At 37.6% G+C, this 18,063-nt stretch overlaps 9 protein-coding genes across 9 annotated transcripts; 2 read left to right on the forward strand and 7 right to left on the reverse strand.

The window, feature by feature from the left end:
- Positions 1–1,998: 1,998 nt before the first annotated feature.
- NCAS0A07130 (uncharacterized protein) lies at positions 1,999–2,907 on the forward strand (the record flags this gene model as incomplete). The annotated part of the gene is made up of 1 exon (XM_003673604.1): positions 1,999–2,907. One exon carries the CDS (start codon positions 1,999–2,001, stop codon positions 2,905–2,907), a length of 909 nt encoding a protein of 302 aa, XP_003673652.1.
- A 221-nt stretch (positions 2,908–3,128) lies between these two features.
- Positions 3,129–4,127, reverse strand: NCAS0A07140 (type I glyceraldehyde-3-phosphate dehydrogenase; the record flags this gene model as incomplete). The annotated part of the gene is made up of 1 exon (XM_003673605.1): positions 3,129–4,127. One exon carries the CDS (start codon positions 4,125–4,127, stop codon positions 3,129–3,131), a length of 999 nt encoding a protein of 332 aa, XP_003673653.1.
- A 502-nt stretch (positions 4,128–4,629) lies between these two features.
- PDX1 (Pdx1p) lies at positions 4,630–5,892 on the reverse strand (the record flags this gene model as incomplete). Its single annotated transcript, XM_003673606.1, has 1 exon — positions 4,630–5,892. One exon carries the CDS (start codon positions 5,890–5,892, stop codon positions 4,630–4,632), a length of 1,263 nt encoding a protein of 420 aa, XP_003673654.1.
- A 201-nt stretch (positions 5,893–6,093) lies between these two features.
- Positions 6,094–7,086, reverse strand: BUB3 (Bub3p; the record flags this gene model as incomplete). The annotated part of the gene is made up of 1 exon (XM_003673607.1): positions 6,094–7,086. One exon carries the CDS (start codon positions 7,084–7,086, stop codon positions 6,094–6,096), a length of 993 nt encoding a protein of 330 aa, XP_003673655.1.
- A 203-nt stretch (positions 7,087–7,289) lies between these two features.
- XKS1 (xylulokinase) lies at positions 7,290–9,035 on the reverse strand (the record flags this gene model as incomplete). The annotated part of the gene is made up of 1 exon (XM_003673608.1): positions 7,290–9,035. One exon carries the CDS (start codon positions 9,033–9,035, stop codon positions 7,290–7,292), a length of 1,746 nt encoding a protein of 581 aa, XP_003673656.1.
- A 218-nt stretch (positions 9,036–9,253) lies between these two features.
- Positions 9,254–11,629, reverse strand: FYV8 (Fyv8p; the record flags this gene model as incomplete). Its single annotated transcript, XM_003673609.1, has 1 exon — positions 9,254–11,629. One exon carries the CDS (start codon positions 11,627–11,629, stop codon positions 9,254–9,256), a length of 2,376 nt encoding a protein of 791 aa, XP_003673657.1.
- A 553-nt stretch (positions 11,630–12,182) lies between these two features.
- Positions 12,183–13,808, reverse strand: NCAS0A07190 (SNG1 family protein; the record flags this gene model as incomplete). The annotated part of the gene is made up of 1 exon (XM_003673610.1): positions 12,183–13,808. One exon carries the CDS (start codon positions 13,806–13,808, stop codon positions 12,183–12,185), a length of 1,626 nt encoding a protein of 541 aa, XP_003673658.1.
- Positions 13,809–14,407: 599 nt separating this feature from the next.
- On the forward strand, positions 14,408–16,870 carry YPP1 (Ypp1p; the record flags this gene model as incomplete). The annotated part of the gene is made up of 1 exon (XM_003673611.1): positions 14,408–16,870. The coding sequence occupies one exon, from the start codon at positions 14,408–14,410 to the stop codon at positions 16,868–16,870; it is 2,463 nt and encodes an 820-aa protein (XP_003673659.1).
- A 53-nt stretch (positions 16,871–16,923) lies between these two features.
- On the reverse strand, positions 16,924–17,961 carry NCAS0A07210 (SDR family oxidoreductase; the record flags this gene model as incomplete). Its single annotated transcript, XM_003673612.1, has 1 exon — positions 16,924–17,961. One exon carries the CDS (start codon positions 17,959–17,961, stop codon positions 16,924–16,926), a length of 1,038 nt encoding a protein of 345 aa, XP_003673660.1.
- Between the last annotated feature and the right edge of the window lie 102 nt (positions 17,962–18,063).

Below are 18,063 nucleotides of genomic sequence, written 5' to 3' on the forward strand. Positions count from 1 at the left end.
AATGCAAGACACTTTTAATTAAGTGAGAGATAAAGATAATAAATGATTCTTGAATTGAAAAAGACAATAGAAATGGTCGGAGTTTTTTTTCGCGATGACGTTTTGGTCCCCTTCGAAAATTCGAAAAAAGGTATTATGAAGTCGTTTATGAGGCCAACTTACAACACAACCCTGTATAGGCCTAAGAACTGTTCCTTTTAAAAGACAATACGAGAAAAAATTTGTAGAAAATGGATTCAAGAACAGTAGATGTGGAAAAAGAACAATTACCAACTCAGGCCGACGAGTTTAACCAAAACACTCAAGTCGTATTTGTTGAAAGATGGCCATACGGTACAAAGGAACCCGCAGCATTGTTTATGAGTTTGGCACTACTTGGAATGTTTTTGCTGGTTAGTAGTATCCTCACAACCTTTATTTTTTGGTTTCCTGACTTTTGTATGGAGGTTCGCTTTTTTACGATAGTAGCTGACATTCTTACATTCCTTTGTTGGGTTGTATTGACATTTCAATTCTATCACAAATTTATGTCAGAAATCAAAATGGGTCTGCTTCTCGTTCTTTTTTCTACTCTCATATGTTCTCCAGTGTTTATTCCTCTATTTTTTCTGAAGTGATATTTTACTATGTTTATTAGTATGCTTTTTTATTCCCTTTTTCTCGTTAGTGTGGTTAATTAAGACTTGATCTTTCAGTTGTCAATGTTACTGTTCTTTCTAGGTTCCTAGTGTATGTAGTAAACAGCAAATTGATCAAATAATAATGAATGATGAGAAACTTAACTGTCTTAGAGAATAGCTACTCACTGTGTATATCATGCTAGCATTGCCTTCTCATTGCGGGTTTCCCGTATGGGAAAATAACATTCAAGTACAAGCCCCACTTTGACTGGATTTAGACTCAGAACAAACGAACTTAGTATATATACCCTGGTATATATTCCGTACAGACCACAGGTGCTTAAGTTTATAATCAATATCTCAGAAGTTGGATTGAGGACACAAACATGTAAGAATAGAAAACCAAAAGACAAGAAAATTGAAATGACGAGAATACCACCTCCGGAGGCTAATACGTTAAATTGTAAACAGTATTTTATTCCCAACTACTAGATTCCGGTGACGGTCCTTTTCTCTTCTTCTTTCTCGATCCTTTTGCTTTGCAATTCTCAGTCCCTCTGTATCCCTGTCCCAGTTTCTATGACTTTAATGCTGTTGTAGTACTCCGTGCAGAATGAAAACCATTCTAACCCCAAATTGATTATGAGTGCAACTTTGAAAGACGCAACTCTAGAAAAAATGGAAAAGACTCTCTCTCAAGGAAATGTCTTGTTTGAAAGAGAAACCTCATCACCGGTTATTTCCAGGAAGCTAGCAAAACATGGTCTTCTTTGTTGTATTCTCAAATTTATATGCATTCTTAGAATTTCAACTTACGCAAGTTTAATCACCAGTGTCAACACAAGATTTGGACTTTTTGCGTTCAGAATTTGTCAGAACTATATTTTCCTGGGATTGAATTAAAATGTCTTCCCTAAGAAAATGGTCCCCAAAACCAATTTTTGACGAAGCATATTGGATTGTTATTTTTTGTTTGTAGAGTTGTTCCTCTATTACTTTGGATATGTGTTTTAAATGAGGAGAATCCTTTGTAGCTGGATTGACGAAAACGGTTCTGGTTATTGACAGAAGGTTTGGAAATTCGTAGATAAGAACATATTGAACATAAATAGTTAAATAGAAAACGCGGTCTGTAGGGTACTGAAACATTTATAATATAATGTGATATAACGCTGTATTGAAATTAATATATATGTGCGTGTGTACCTATACCCTTCAAGAAATACTGTGACGCGGATTTCGTGGCGCATGATACAGCGAGACGTCGGCAAAAAATTTATTTTATCGATCGATCTGGATGAATCTTAGAAGATGAGTGTGTAGTAAGAAGGTAGTGGTTAGGTATAAGGAGGAAAAAATCGATCAAGCAAACAAGAGGATGTCAAACAATCACTGTCGTTTTTATGAGAACAAGTTCCCCGAAGTGGACGACATTGTCATGGTCAATGTCCAACAAATTGCCGAGATGGGTGCGTATGTCAAATTATTAGAATACGACAATATTGAAGGTATGATTTTATTGAGTGAATTGTCTCGTAGACGTATCAGATCCATTCAGAAGTTGATCCGTGTTGGGAAGAATGATGTTGCTGTGGTTCTTCGTGTGGATAAGGAGAAGGGATACATTGATTTATCCAAGCGTCGTGTCTCTTCAGAAGATATTATTAATTGTGAAGAAAAATATCAAAAATCTAAAGCTGTGAATTCCATCTTGAGATATTGTGCTGAGAAATTCCAATTGCCATTGGAAGATCTATATAAAACCATTGCCTGGCCATTAAGTCGAAAATTCGGTAACGCTTATGAAGCCTTTAAATTATCCATTCTTGACGATACTGTCTGGGAAGGTATTGAACCTCCATCCAAGGAAATCTTGGATGAATTGAAAGTATACATTTCCAAGAGATTGACTCCTCAAGCTGTTAAGATTAGAGCAGATGTGGAAGTATCATGTTTCAGCTATGAAGGTATTGATGCCATCAAGGAAGCATTAAAAGCTGCAGAAGCCATGTCCACTGAACAAATGCAAATTAAAGTTAAATTGGTTGCAGCTCCATTGTATGTCATTACCACACAATCATTGGATAAGCAAATTGGTATTGATCACTTACAAAAGAGTATTGAAAAGATTAATGAAATTATTTCTAAATACGACGGTGTTTGCAATGTTACCATGGCTCCTAAGGCTGTTACTGCTACTGAAGATGCTGAATTACAAGCATTATTGGAGAATAAGGAATTGGATGAACAATCTGATTCTGATTCTGAAGGGTCAGACATTGAGTAATCATGTAATAAATAGTAGTGAATGAATAGAATGTGTACTAGAATATAAAATCATAAAAAAAAATTTATTCAATCATATCGAAAACGAAAGATCAAAATAAAATTGCAACAAATTATCAAATACAATAATGGATTATCGTTAAAGTATATAATTTTATTTATTAATTGAAACGTAGATATATAATGTCATAAAGCTAAAAAAGATTAAATGGGGGAGACCATTTAAGCCTTAGCAACGTGTTCAACCAAATCGACAACTCTGGTAGAGTAACCGTATTCGTTATCGTACCAAGAAACCAACTTGACGAACTTTGGAGACAATTGGATACCAGCGGAAGCATCGAAGATGGAAGAGTGAGCGTCACCCAAGAAGTCAGAGGAGACAACAGCGTCTTCAGTGTAACCCAAGACACCCTTCATCTTACCTTCAGCAGCAGCCTTAACAACCTTCTTGATTTCATCGTAGGTGGTTTCCTTAGCCAACTTAACAGTCAAATCGACAACGGAGACATCGACGGTTGGGACTCTGAAAGCCATACCGGTCAACTTACCTTGTAATTCTGGCAAGACCTTACCGACAGCCTTGGCGGCACCGGTGGAGGATGGGATGATGTTAGCGGAAGCAGTTCTACCACCTCTCCAGTCCTTGTGGGATGGACCGTCAACAGTCTTTTGAGTGGCGGTTTGAGAGTGGACAGTGGTCATCAAACCTTCTTCAATACCGAAAGCATCGTTGATAACCTTAGCCAATGGAGCCAAACAGTTAGTGGTACAAGAAGCGTTGGAAACAATCTTCAAGTCAGAAGTGTATTTGTCTTCGTTAACACCCATGACGAACATTGGGGCGGTACCGGATGGAGCGGTGATGACAACCTTCTTGGCACCAGCGTCAATGTGCTTTTGAGCAGAGTCCAATTCCTTGAAGATACCAGTGGAGTCAATGGCAATGTCAACGTTGGAAGCACCCCATGGCAAGTTAGCTGGGTCTCTTTCGTTGTAGACAGCGATCTTCTTACCGTCGATGATCAAGTTCTTTTCATCGTGGGAAACTTCACCAGCGTATCTACCGTGAGTGGAGTCGTACTTGAACATGTAAGCAGCGTAGTCGTTGGAGATGAAAGGATCGTTGATGGCGACAACTTCAACAGTGGATCTAGCCAAAGCAACTCTCAAGACTAATCTACCAATTCTACCGAAACCGTTAATAGCAACTCTAACCATTGTTAATAATTTATTATGTGTGGGGATGGTTTTCTAAGACTGAAACAGAAGAAAGAAACAAGAGAACGAGAAAAGAAGAATAATGGATCCAGTAAACGATGGTAAGCCTTTATATAAAACGGATCTCTGCTCTGCGTGGAAGTGATGATACGGGAATTGTTCCATCGAAGCCCTTAATTTTCCATCGATCCATCACTACGTAAGTTGACTACACACAGATGGGATGAACCATCATTGCTTGACTGAAAGTTGATGTGTTGAAATTTCGAGAACCATGCGAAGCGAATAATGTAAGCTCGAGAGGTGACTTAAGTGGAATTTGGACGCTCGGGCTTCCTCTAATTGCGCGCTGTGGGTTCTGGGTGCTGGAGAGGAAGCCCGTTCCATCCAGACACTATGATTCAATGCCAAGTCCTCTGAATATAAGTGTCACGTTACGGAGTTTCGCAATAAATAGGTATGTATGTACGTACGTAAGGTAGTAGTGTATACGTAGTGTGCTTCAGCTGAGGTCCAGCTGCCACATGTACTCCAGGAACCTCTCCGCCTTTTGCTTGCTGTCGGAGTATTTATCTGATACTTCCAGCTCCAAGGATAACGTCCATTCGCTGGCGGGCGTCGAGGCCTCGGAGTTGCTGACCACGGGTCCCCTTAGTGGGGTTCTGCTCTCACTCCCTGCCAGTAGATCGAAGATGTCCTCTCTATCTTTCCTCGTAAACCTTTCCTCTTCTTCAACGGGACAGTATAATTCATAATTGACCTGGAATCTTGGCTCCCTGGGGGCAGTGGTTATTAAATCTTCGAATATATCGTCAAAATATTGAGAATTGATATTGGACAATGGCATTGCGTGCGTATATTCAAATCCTTCCTCTATAAATGACTTTACTGTATTATCCAATCTTTCTCTGCTTACATTAGAAGGAACTTTCAAAGTAATCTCCGAATGCAACAAGACAGGCTCTTTGCTGATCTTCTCTATCGCCTTGTCTTCCAATTTCTCAGATTGCGGTGGCTCTGCCTTGGTAAGACTGCCCAGCTCAATATGGGAAAAGTCCTGCTTCTCCTTATTCTTGACATATTCTGACACTTTTATCAACGAGCTTTCCGGTATCTTCCCTAAATAAGCAAGCACATCCCCTTTCAATAATAACCCATCTCTCCCTGAAGCCTTGATGTTCCTGATTGCGTCTTCTTTGGAAATATTATTTGCTGCTAACAGTAAAGATACAGATGGTAATAACGTTTGGTTACTCTTAGCAACTTGCAACACACCATTCTTGTCAGTTGCAATGGGAGATTCTTTAGCTTTTTTAGTATTTTGAAGTGGCTCCTTATTTCCACTGGTTGTCTTCTCTTCCACCTTCGATACTGGTGTGACCTTTACTTGTTCTTCCTCCTCTGCTGAGATCTTCAATGTAGACAAATCATCGTCAACATCAGCAAGATATGCAATTGTCTCACCTACATCAACATCCTTACTACCATCACCCTTTAAAATTTTAGCCAACTTCCCATCATCTTGCGCTTCAACATCGATTTGAGCCTTATCGGTCTCAACTTCTAGGAGCACATCACCACTGGAAAATGGTTCCCCAACTTTGAACTTCCAGGATACAATTCCACCTTTCTCCATGGTGGGAGACATGGCCGGCATAGTGAACTTCTGCGCACTGAGTAAACTTCTACTCAGATGTATACTCCTTATCAACGACCTTCTTGTTTGCCCCTGAAGACATGACCTCATTGCATTATAGGACAACATATTGCTCTCTTAACTACTTTCCCTTTCTATCAATTGGTCTTCTTCGAGGTTCAATGAGGGTTCCTGAAATGTTGTCTTTCCTTGTCGGCTTTAAAAAAAAAATCGATGTCTAATGAAAAACTATATAAAACAGTATATTATAGAAAAGAAAATTGATGGGCATCGAATATGTATGCGGTTCTACTAAATGCAGTCAAATTATCATTCTTTAAATAATACATATAATCTACTTGATTGTAACTCAAGTGGTTCCGCCACCACAGCATTCGTCTTAAAGGAATCATCTGAAGTTCCGACAACCAGGATATCCTCATTACAGGCCAGCTTAACGACACTGTTTTCATTAAACTTGGGAAATTGCTTAATCTTCTTGTGTGTCTCCAGATTCCATAACGAAACGCATCCGTCAGATCCACCAGTAAATAATAAATGTGAAGCTGGGCTAAATGCCAAAGAATTCACGGGGAATACAAATTGCATATCCACTAAATTCATTCTATGACATCTGAATGCAAAATTCCTGGAATCATCTTCAAAATATTCCACAGCTACCCTTCCATCAATGCTACTCGTCACGTACCCATCACCTTCTAACGTCAACTTTATATCTCGGACTTGGTATTTTAAGCCAGTCTCCACTTCAGTAACTTCTCCCCTATCGTTATTATTCAATGGCAAGTTGAGCCATCGTATTTTTTTCCCGGTCAATGCCAGTATTAGGAGATTATTGACGCAATCCATCGCGAGTACTTTTGTATTATTCTCTAATTTTGTCGTTCTGATAACCGCATTATCTTGCATGTCAATCTCCTGTAAAATTCCATCCCAAGAACTGGCAATAAATGTATAATTCCCGACATTCACCATTTTAGATACTCCCAGTTGGGTACTGTTACCTAGTACGGGTTTAAAATCACTATTTTCGAAATCAACAAGAAATATTTCTCCTTGAACAGTCCCAACATACACTCTCAATTTGCCCAACACAAACGCATAACAACAACACAACAATGCATATTCATGTACCACTTTCTTAATCAGTCTGACCTCTTTTAAATTAGGGTTATATTCAAATTGAGATAGAGATCCGTCCCAGGCGGTTACTAGGAATTGTGATTTCTCATCTATGAGTACAATATCACTGATATATTCACTGGGTCCATTTTGCACCTCAACCTTATGTAACTTATCCATGAGATCCTTTACCTTTTAAGCGATTGGTTGAACTAATAATGTATTCTGTAAGGTAAACATACATTTGACGTGATCGGTGGGCTCCATACGTTTTTTTCCACATCGCGTGAGCTTCGAATGGACTTTAATAATGACAGAAAATGAGTTAATTTCGTTTCGACGTTAGTTTACTATTTAGAAAAATTTGATATATAAGTTCGTACTTACAATAGAGCCTCCAAATGACTCATTGGAACAATTTTTTTGTTATATAATTCCCACGCTTTCTCGTCTGGCTCACAAATACGTTCCACTTCCCCCCATGGGAAATGCTTATCCAAATATACATCAAATGACTCTTTGGTTTCTCCTAAATGGTACAATTGAGACCAAATAGCCTTGTAACAACCACCGAGAGCACAGGAATTTGGGGTTTCTAAACGATAGTTCCCTTCTTGTGCGCCTATAATTTGAGCGAATTTCTTGACAATAGCATCATTTTTGGAAGCACCTCCAACAAAGAATGCTCTATTGGGTCTTTTACTCAAATAGTCAGATATTGGAATCTCAGCATAGTCAAATTTCACTGTCCCATTCTCATTGGAAGTCATTTCATTTTTATTTGAATTTCCTTCTTTGGAAAGTAAAGGTGAGATACGAATCCTGCAACTTAAAGCTTGTGATTCAACAATATTTTTAGCATCGTGCTTCTTGTTTGCAAATTCATCGACAATGGCTTTGATTTCACCAGTTGCCTTGTCAAATTTAGCTCGCTTATATATGGCACTAACACTGGGTACAATTTCACCTAGTGGGAAATAAATACCTAGCTCATCACTGTTGTCTATAGTGTCATCTAAAACAGCTTCATTAAATAAATTCCACGAATTTCCTTCCCCTGTTTCATTCAACTCATCACGAATCTTTTCTCTGGCTAAGGCTCCATTACAATAGCAAATCATACCCATGTAATGATCTGGGATAGTTGGATGGATGAATAGATGATAATTCGGGGAGGGTTGATATTGGTTGGTAACTAACAAAATCGTAGTACTTGTCCCCAAAGACACAAGAACATCATTCGTCTTTAAAGGTAGAGAACAGATGGTAGCCAAATTGTCACCGGTCAATGGGAATATTGAACAAGATGGATTGAATCCGTATTTTTGAACAAAGTACTTGGAAATACTTCCTAATCTTACGGGTTTGTCACATTTCAAAGGCGGATCCATTAACTTGGTACGGATATTGTCTTCATTGGAATCGATTAAGGATAGCAAATCCTCATTAAATTGACGTTTACGTATATCGTATAGGTTCATACCACATGAATCGGCTTCTTCTAAAGGGGTCAATTCACCACAGAGTAAGGATGTTATAAAACTGGAAACTAAAGAGACAGAGCTTGTATTGGCATAATTTCCAGGTTCCTTTTCTGCTATCTTCATGATTTGAGGACCGGTAAACCTAAAGTGAGCCCTTGAACCAGTAATTTCGGCTAAGGCCTGTGGTCCACCTACTTTTCTTTCGAACGACTGGCATTGGGATCCTGTACTATGATCCTGCCAATTAGGGGCTGTCTGTCTCGAGAAGGCATCGGGAATTAGATGAGACACCAGGCTTTTGTCTGTGTCACTTCCAAGGTTTTTCAATAAGGTATTGGCATTTTGGGACCAATAAACAGACCCATGTTGTTGGCATGATCCAGAAATGGCTCTAACGTTATTCAAACTGAAGCCCTTCTTCTTGAATTTTTCAAACAATAAATCTAGTGCCTCTAACCACATTCCAACGGGACACTCGATATCATTGCCGTTTATGTAAACACCTTTCGTTGTATTGTAATGGGGTAGTTCTTTATCGAAATCAACCGTTTCGGTAACAACTATCTCTAGTGTTTCATTGATTGCGAGACCTTTCAATTGTTGTGTTGAAAGATCAAGACCTAAATAATACGATGGCTCGGACATCACTTCTATTTTGTTGCTCTGAATTGCATCTACAGACCCTTAGGAAGGCAGGTTTAGCTCGAAGAAGTATTTCTGAGAGCAAGATATAGCCAAAACAATAGCCTTCGAGGGAGCGTTCCTTTAAAAACAGCGACCGCGGGGTTATATTCTTAAATACTTAACGCTATATTGTTACGTAATCTGCAGGAACCAGGTAGTAGTCTATATATAGCCTTTCATCACGTCTCTCTCTCGATGATCTTCTTCCCAATGGTTGAGAGGAGACCTCTGGGCTTCATAGAATGTGAAAATACTTTCTTCCTAAGATGGCTGACATTTTGATTCACTGATGCAACCGTATTGATCACAGTATTCTTCCTACTCAGATCTTCTGCATTGGCGTACGCCTCCCTGACATGTTCATTCTTCTTGTACTCATCAAACAAGTAATCTCGGTCCGCCTTCGACGAGGATTTCAATGTATAATTTATCCAGGTCTGTATCCCAGAATCATAGTCTGCTAGCGACTGAGAGTATGCTTGCAATTGCTCTATCTTGGAAAGATGGGAAGCTTTGCTACTTATTAATTCATTTAGATCCAATTCGGGAAGTGGGTCTTGATCACTCAATTTGGCCATTTCATATGAATCTGGTTTGTGAACACTTGGTCCTTCAGAGTGTATTGATTTAATGGATTTTTTATCTACTTCAGAACCTGCCGTTAATGTTCTTGCAACTGGTAACGATCCTTGTTCAATATTTACATTTTTTGGTAATGGCGGTAAGTTTTCATTGTTAGTCATTATTCCAGGTACGTTAAAAATTGTGTTATTGTCATACAACGTTTTCGTGTCCTTTATAGTTTCCAAATCTTCATTGTTTTCTGGATTGCCATTCGAGGGGAATGCAGCCCACGTACTTTCCATCTCCGAATACGTAGATACCACTCTTGGTTTCATACTTGAAGGAGTTAAATCAACTAATTTACCATTCTCATCGTATACAAAACCTGGGGGTGCTCTCTTATTGGTATCTTGAACAAAGCCCGATCTGATTGCATCTGTATCAGGTTTCCAGCTCCCTAAATTAATTGAGTCTCTAGATGAATCTCCTTCCGTTATTGTCGTTTCCTGATCATCTCCAGACTTACTATTTTCACTTTCTCTGTCCTTTTCCTTTTCAGAAGTTTCATCTGCTTCCTTGTTTATCCCCTCTGGATTTTCTTCTACTTTGTCACTCTCAATGGATGCAGGAATAGATAAAATATCATCTTCTGTTCCTTCACTATTATTTTCTTCCTTGTCTAACTCCTCGTGATGACTCTCTTGATCGGTGGAAGGATTCATTTCATCTTCCTCCAGCAGCTTCTCGAAATAACCTGATTCTGAGACTTTAAAACTTTCCATATCGGAAGAATTTTGTAGAGAATGATCATCATTCTCTTCTCCCTCTTCCTCACTTGAAGATTGCAAAATAGATTGTCTATTCTTGGTAGAGAATTTAAAGTCATCGTCAGAGATGGGAAGTGGTTCATCAGTATGATTAAATTTGCTGTAGGTTGCCGAGTTTGGATACTTAATTGATTCTGTATAAGATAACGTATCAAAATCATCGTCAGTTTCGTCAGTTTCCTCGTAGTCATCCTCTTTGTTTTTTTCTTCATCGAAATTTGAAGTTTCTTGTTCTGGATGTATTAGATTCGTTTTGGAGGTATGTCTCAATGTTATTGATTGCGGAATAGGGGCAGAAGCATTCTCGAGCTCGAAGACCGATGGTTTGGATATCACTTCATTGTTGTTACTCGCAAGGTGTTCATTAATAACTCTTTCGTTTGTTGCCACTCTGTTGTGATCCGGTTCTTGTTCCTCCGTTGAAGCTTGGGGCTCTGTTTGCATTTCCTCAGCTACTGGTGAATCTAATACGTCACTCTCAGTGTGAGAATGAGACGGCGTATTATCCTCTGGCTCATGATCGCTACCTTCTCGCATATAATCTGAGAAATAGCCATTCTTTGAAAGTTCGTAATCGTCATCATCGTCATCATCATTATCATTTTCATTTACCTCTCTTTCCCCTTCCCTTGCATCATTTGGTTGCTGTATTACTGAAGATGCGTTATAGAAGGGTGTACTTCCCTCCCTTGAAGCAGATGTAGGTGAATCTCGTGGAGGGAATACAGGTTCATTTTCTAACTTAGGCGTCATTTCCTTGGAAATTTGCAGCATTAGATTATCCAAATCTGTGTTAACCCCCCTCATTGGTGAATTCCTTCTAGTTCTATTCAAAGAACTTTTGGATTCATTATTGGAAGAACTTCTGTCTGTTTCGTCTTCCGTAGTGATATGCAATGTAGGCCTTTCTTCTTCTTCGCTGTTCGGTAGTTTACCATTTTCCTCTGCATTGTCCGTCAGCTTACCCTCTTCCTCCTCTTCATTGGAAGTATAATTTAATTTAGGTAAGCTTGGCAATTTAGTAACATTTGGTTGAGCTTCTTCATTTGAAATAGCATGATCTTCATCACTATCACTACTATTCCAATCAGCCCCATCATATGTCGCTTGTGATGCGCTGGCCCATCTGTGTGATTTCTTTCTCCCAACGTTCTCAGAAGACATTGTTTTGCAGGTTATATGTTGGGGGTGCAAGCAGCTTTGATGAGGTAGATATTGATTAAGAACACATTCATGTTGATGTATATTGAAACCATCTGAAATTTCTATGCGCCCAAATTTCAACCGCGCCGATTCTGTAAAATAAGGTGAGCCAAGCCTATATTATCTGTATTGAAGATCCAAACGGCAGAGGACTAAGGGAGGCGGGATATTTCGTCCCTTATCATATCTGAGTAGGTAAATAGCATATGAATTCAGTTTTTGTTTTTGTTTTTTGGATAATCATCGATGAAAAACTGAATTAGGGAGTTTAAATTTGAAATTTTATCAAAACTAAAAAATATAGAAGTTTTATGTATTATTTTGAGGTATTATTAAAACAACTATGAAAAAACCCTAACGGCTTTGTTTCCTTTTTATTTTTCAGGTTTATTTATCTCAAATAATTTTTTAGTTCTTCTTATAAATACTAGCAAAGGGATAAAATATTTCTGAATATATAAAAATAATAAATAAAAATAAAACTGTGCTATAGCTGCTCTAATATATATTTAAATCAATTCTTTTTAGCTTCCATTCTCTTTTGAACGGTTTTTCCCACAATTTTCATCACCAGAGGGAACAAACAGGTGTTCACGACGATCCAAGCAACCAAAATACCATAATTTCTCCCCATATGTCTCTTCGAGACATTCAAGAACACCACTTTGAAAATATCCAGGGCTTGATGAAGTGGCATCATGTACCCGTACCTGTAAAACACATTATCTAACACCATTGGGTTAAAGGTTGGAGAAATATTCATAATAATCCATGATAATAACCATAAAGGTAAGTATTCTGGAATGAAAAGGATAATTAAACTTAAGACATTTTCATTTGCACCACCAAGGGCTAACATTACCAAGTACGTTGTCATCCAGTATATAACAAATCCACCCTTACCAAAAGTTACTGTGAAATCAATTTGGAAAATGGCTGAGACAGTACAAAAGAATAATGATAGAAAGAAATATGTAGCCCATGATACTGATAATCTGTAAATGATAATATGTTTTGGCTTTAAATATTTAGCCATTTCTGCATGAAGGGGACCGAATAATGATAATTGGAAGACGGTAAGAATTAAACAATAGATTAACCCAACTTGTAATGGTGCGATCAGGATACGATCTGGGAAAACCAATATATCATCATAATCAAATTGAAATTTACCTATATTTGCCAAGTTAGCTGCTCCAGTATTAGAAAGAGGAGTTGTGGTGGAGTTTTGTAATTTTGATAATAATTCTGGTAGATATTCAGTATGATAAAAGTCTTGGTATGCTAATTCAATTTCCTGGATTATGGGCAGCATGTAAGCTTCCAAGGTTGTAGGTTCTCTTGATGTCTCATATACTACTCTGATATGTTGTGTGGAGTTGAAAAATGGTTCGTTTGGAGTTGTTAGGGAATTTACGATTCTCATTGTTAAATTTGCCCCAATATTCAATGCGATCCAATATTTTTCATCATGAATTAATGCGTTTAGTCTTTCGTTAATCATTGTTGGATCCTGGACATTAAACTTTTCTTGGAAATAAGACTGGTTATACACGTGCCATTTACCAGTGGATTGTTCAATGAATGATGGAACTGGTGCTACCACTGAAGTAAGATTCAAATCATTTGGTGGAATATAATCATCCTGTATTATTGCTATGATGCTAATTCTTTCCAAATGCTTAGTGGTTTGATAAAGGGACCCCCAATATAAAGATAAAATAGACAGACAAACACCCGCTAATAAAAGATTAGAAATGATAAATTTTACTGTAATTTTTTTCCTTTGAGAAGCTAATTTCGGAGAGTATAGTCGCGTCTTAGTCGGAGATATTGGGACGTTTTCCTCATTTTCCTCTGGCTGAGTTACAGCAGGTTTAGCTGTATTTTGCCCATCTGGGTTGTATGCTTGTGGTTGTGACCCAGCTGCTGAAGAAAATGAATTAACAGCATAACTGTTGGATCCTTTAGCGGCATCTTTCTCACTATTTGTGTCATTAATCTGTGATTCCTCGTCGGTTACTGACGTCATGTTTGCTTGTTGCTCCGCTTCATAAGTACCAGCCACCTGTTGCGCCATTGAACTTGCCACAGTCTGCAGGTGGGCGAGATTATATCTTGTTTCTTCGTCTGTATTCATTGCAATGTTAGGGTGTATTCCTTCAATATTGCTATTGTAGATATTGAAACCTGGAACAGACTCCCCTGAGTCCAGATACTATGAAGCTCTCTTATATACTTTCAAGGGTTTCTGAGTACCAGATAGAAACATCCTTTTTTTAATGTTCGATGAGTAATAAGAGTTTTAAAGGGTTTCCTTTGCTTAATCAGAATGCGTGTAACCTTCCGGAATTTTCCGTCTCAGTGGAACTTCTGTTGCTTTTCTAGTCATGTAACGGCGGTTACCGGTCCCCAGAAAATGGCGCAGAAAGCACCTTCGAGGATGAGTCTTCACGGTGATTTCCCGGACAATCCCGACACAGTCGGTGAACGCCGTTTGTCCCTTAGTTTTATTCTCCGACGGATAAACTGTTTTCCGTCGGACAATTATTTAAATATCGTTTGTCACGGAAACTGCGTCACAATTTGGGAAAATATCTTTTATGACACGATTCCCCTTTTCGGAACCTCGAAAACTCTGACACTTTTTTTCAGCACTATGTGAAAAGTTCTGTAACGTCAAGTTATAACTCATTGGTTACTACCTCAGACTATGCAATCCGGGATTAGCAGCTGAACATGACTAACAAGATTGTAGATTCCATTCAATTCAGTCTACAATCCCGCCAATTAGGTGCCACGGCTTTCAAATCGGGGAATGCAAACCTCGACCATGTGCTGTCATTGCAATTCCGTGTCTATTATCACGCATTGGGAGATGGATTGACCACTTCTGTCGCCACGGTGCTGTTAGATCAATGTCTTAAATTGAATACCATATTCAACGAATCTGTCATCACAGTGGAGAACCGTGATTTTGAGGTTCAAGAATTAGCACATTTGACCCTTTATAATCTGCTGGGCATATTATATTACCATACCAATGACGTGGTCAATGCTAAGAAATTCCTTAATAAGATGTTGAATGTTACCTTTAGCAAGCAAATAGTTTCTCATAATGAAGATTTTATTACATTGCTACGTTTGGAGAATCTTTATTATAGAGGGTTGCTCTTAACTAGAGATGAGGGAACCAGTCTATATTATACTGAATTATTGAAGATTTTAAACAAGATACCACAAACTTCAGAGGGGCAACTGCATCAATATCTTTATTTAATATCTGAATTCTTGACTCAGAATGGGAAGATCAAACCATCACACATTCTAAAATCTTTCAAAGTGACCAACCCATTAACATGTCTATTGTCTATCCTCTCATTAGATAAATTATCTGAACAAGATCTTGATTTGAATGGTATAGATGGTATGTTTCTTTCCTTGGGTAATAAAGTTTTACAAAACTCAAAATTCCCTAATGCAAACGAAATAAATAATCCTCAATTGAAACAGGTTCATTTCTTCTTACAATATTATTTTAAAAATTGTTTCCATAAGAATTCTTCAATGGGAAAGGAAGATAAAAACAAATGGCATAGATTTATAATAGATTCCATGGGAAAGACCTTCCGAAGCACAATCGTATCCAAGACTGCAATGATTTTTTTCAATTTGATAGATTCACGAAGAGAGGCCATCTTAAACTTCGTTAATATCATCAAATATACGGAAAAGGAACGTGAATTGAATCATGGAATTTATAAAAACATTGTATCATTCATTGATTCATACGCCATAATCCTATCATCATGTAGTAAGTCTAATGATATCGAGGGCATATTCAATTTTCAAAAGACAACAACACAATTACATAACTTATTAATATTGTTTTACAAGGATTATCAATTTCCTTTGCAACAACAACAACCATTATCAAATGATATTCAAATGAGTACATCGACAAAATTACATTTACCCAAAAATGTCACCACAACTTTACTCCAGGCATGGAATACATTATACAACTGTGGAAAGAGTAACTTACCAGATATAATATCAGGTAAATTATCAGAATACCTACTAAACGCAATGTCCTTACACACAACGAACAAACAAGAAACTGTAAATTTACAGTTCCAATTTGCATATAATTTAGCTCAACAGAATCGGATTGAACAATGTATCACCTTCTTGGAAGATGAATTATTGTTGTCTAATCAATTCTGTTATAAGGCTTGGCATTTATTGGCATTATGTTATTCCACACAAGAAGATAAGGAGAAAAGTTATAAAATTGTCAATTCTGCCTTGAATGCTATGCTTGAAGTGAATGATACCCCTCAAGAATGGAGTTGGAAGGAAAGGTGGCAGCTTATACAATTAAAACTGACTCAATTACAATTGGTAGAGGAAATATTTGGGACTGTGGAAGCATTACAAATGTTGGAAGAATTATTTGATTTGTATAATGATTTATTTGATGATTCCAATGAACTTGTGATACAACAAGAGGCTGCTATTAGGAAAAACATCTTATTAAGGAAAGAATTTTTGTTACAGATGATTTGGTTATTTGCAGGTAATCTGTATATGAAACTGGGTGGTGAGGATGGGTTAAAGGAAACATCAGATGCTATAAATGAGGCTAAAAAAATTGGAAAGGAATTTAATAATTTGAATGCATCAATTTTAACAGGATATATGTATATGAATAGAGGTGAGTCCAAAAAGGCCTTAAAGGAATTTGAAAAAGTATTGTATTATGATGACAGTAATGTGGAAGCATTAATTGGGTTTGCCGGTTTAGTTTTCCCAGAGAATTTAACTGACGAGGAACAAGATTTGGAAAAATATTATAAATTCAACATACTACCAATGAATGAAGACCTGGAAGAATCAACATCAGAATCAACGACAACACCCACCATACAGACAACACAAGAATTGATACCCAAGCATTCCGTGAGTGAATCAATATTTGTCAACGAAATAGATGAGTCAGCAGGGATAGCACGATTAAAATTCCTTTTAGAATGTTCCATCATGAACTCGTTGGAGGCATACCATTCACCAGACATTTGGTGGTACTTAGCATTAATTTATGAGAAATATCAAGATAAAGAGTATGAAAAGTCGTTATTAAATTGTATTAAATTCCAGGAGAACAATCCGATTCGGGCGTTTAAATATTGTAACTATTAAATATAAAATGATAGAAAAAAGAAACTAAAGCTTCACTGATAACTTTCTCAATATTATTTCTGAGCGTCCAAAATTTGCTTAATCGAATCATGGACAGACGTTTTGAAATCATAAAATTTGAAACCTAAGATCTTCTTCGATTCATCATTATTAAATCCAAATAGCTCTTTGGGCATTTTTTCATTAGATACAGGTGCTCTTACCGGGACATTCCCACTCAGATCAGGGAAATCCGTATGGATAAGGTCTAAGATATCTTGCAAAGTGAACACATTTTCCACCAATGATAATCTCTTACCGATACATTCCTCTTTTTGAAAGGCTAACATATGAGCCCTTGCCACGTCACGCACATCCACAGAAACACGTAAAACGGTATCTACCGATGGCAATTGTTTTTCGCTAGTGGCATGAATAATCGTTTTCAAAATTTCGCCAGAGAGATTCAATTTAGGGCCAATTTTCACTTCAGGACCAAAGACGAATGAAGGTAACACCGTTGTTAACTTAAATTTAACTTCATTACCATATTCCTTCATGAAATCCCAAGCAGCTCTCTCGGCGAATGCCTTGGAGGCAGAGTATGCCGTTAAGGAATCAACTTGAGACCCTTCCCAAGTGGAATCGTTCCAACTCTTTTCATTTATTGTGACATTTTTAAAATCGGTCCATGTGGGGTTGACTTGGGCAAGGACAGATGAAGTATAGACGAAACGTTCGACAGTTTGAGGTGCGTATTTCAAAATAGCGTTTAGGATTGATTTGACACCATTGACAGCTGGGATTAAAATACCCTTTTCTAGATCAGTGGCTTGGAAAGTTACTGGTGAGGCAGTGTGTAGGACGATCTTGATGTCCTTACCATATTTCTTGAACACTTCGTCAAAGGCTGTCAACTTGGAAAGATCTTCGATAATTACGAAGGATAAACTTGGATTATTCTCAAAAGTTGAATGAACTTGTTTAGCCTTATTATTAGATCTGACAGAACCGATTACTTTATAGTTTTGTTCTAATAGAAGCTTGATGATATTTTGAGCGATGAAGCCAGAGGCACCGGAGACGAAAACAGTTGATTGAGTGGAAGACATTGTTTGATTTTGATAGTACTATAGATGATGAACAAGAAGAAGTATAATAAAAAGAAGAGCATACAAATAATTTAGTTCTTTTATTTTTGCTGTTTATATAGA

Source organism: Naumovozyma castellii, chromosome 1 (assembly GCF_000237345.1).
Source record: "Naumovozyma castellii chromosome 1, complete genome".
NCBI classification, from domain to species: Eukaryota; Fungi; Ascomycota; class Saccharomycetes; order Saccharomycetales; family Saccharomycetaceae; genus Naumovozyma; species Naumovozyma castellii.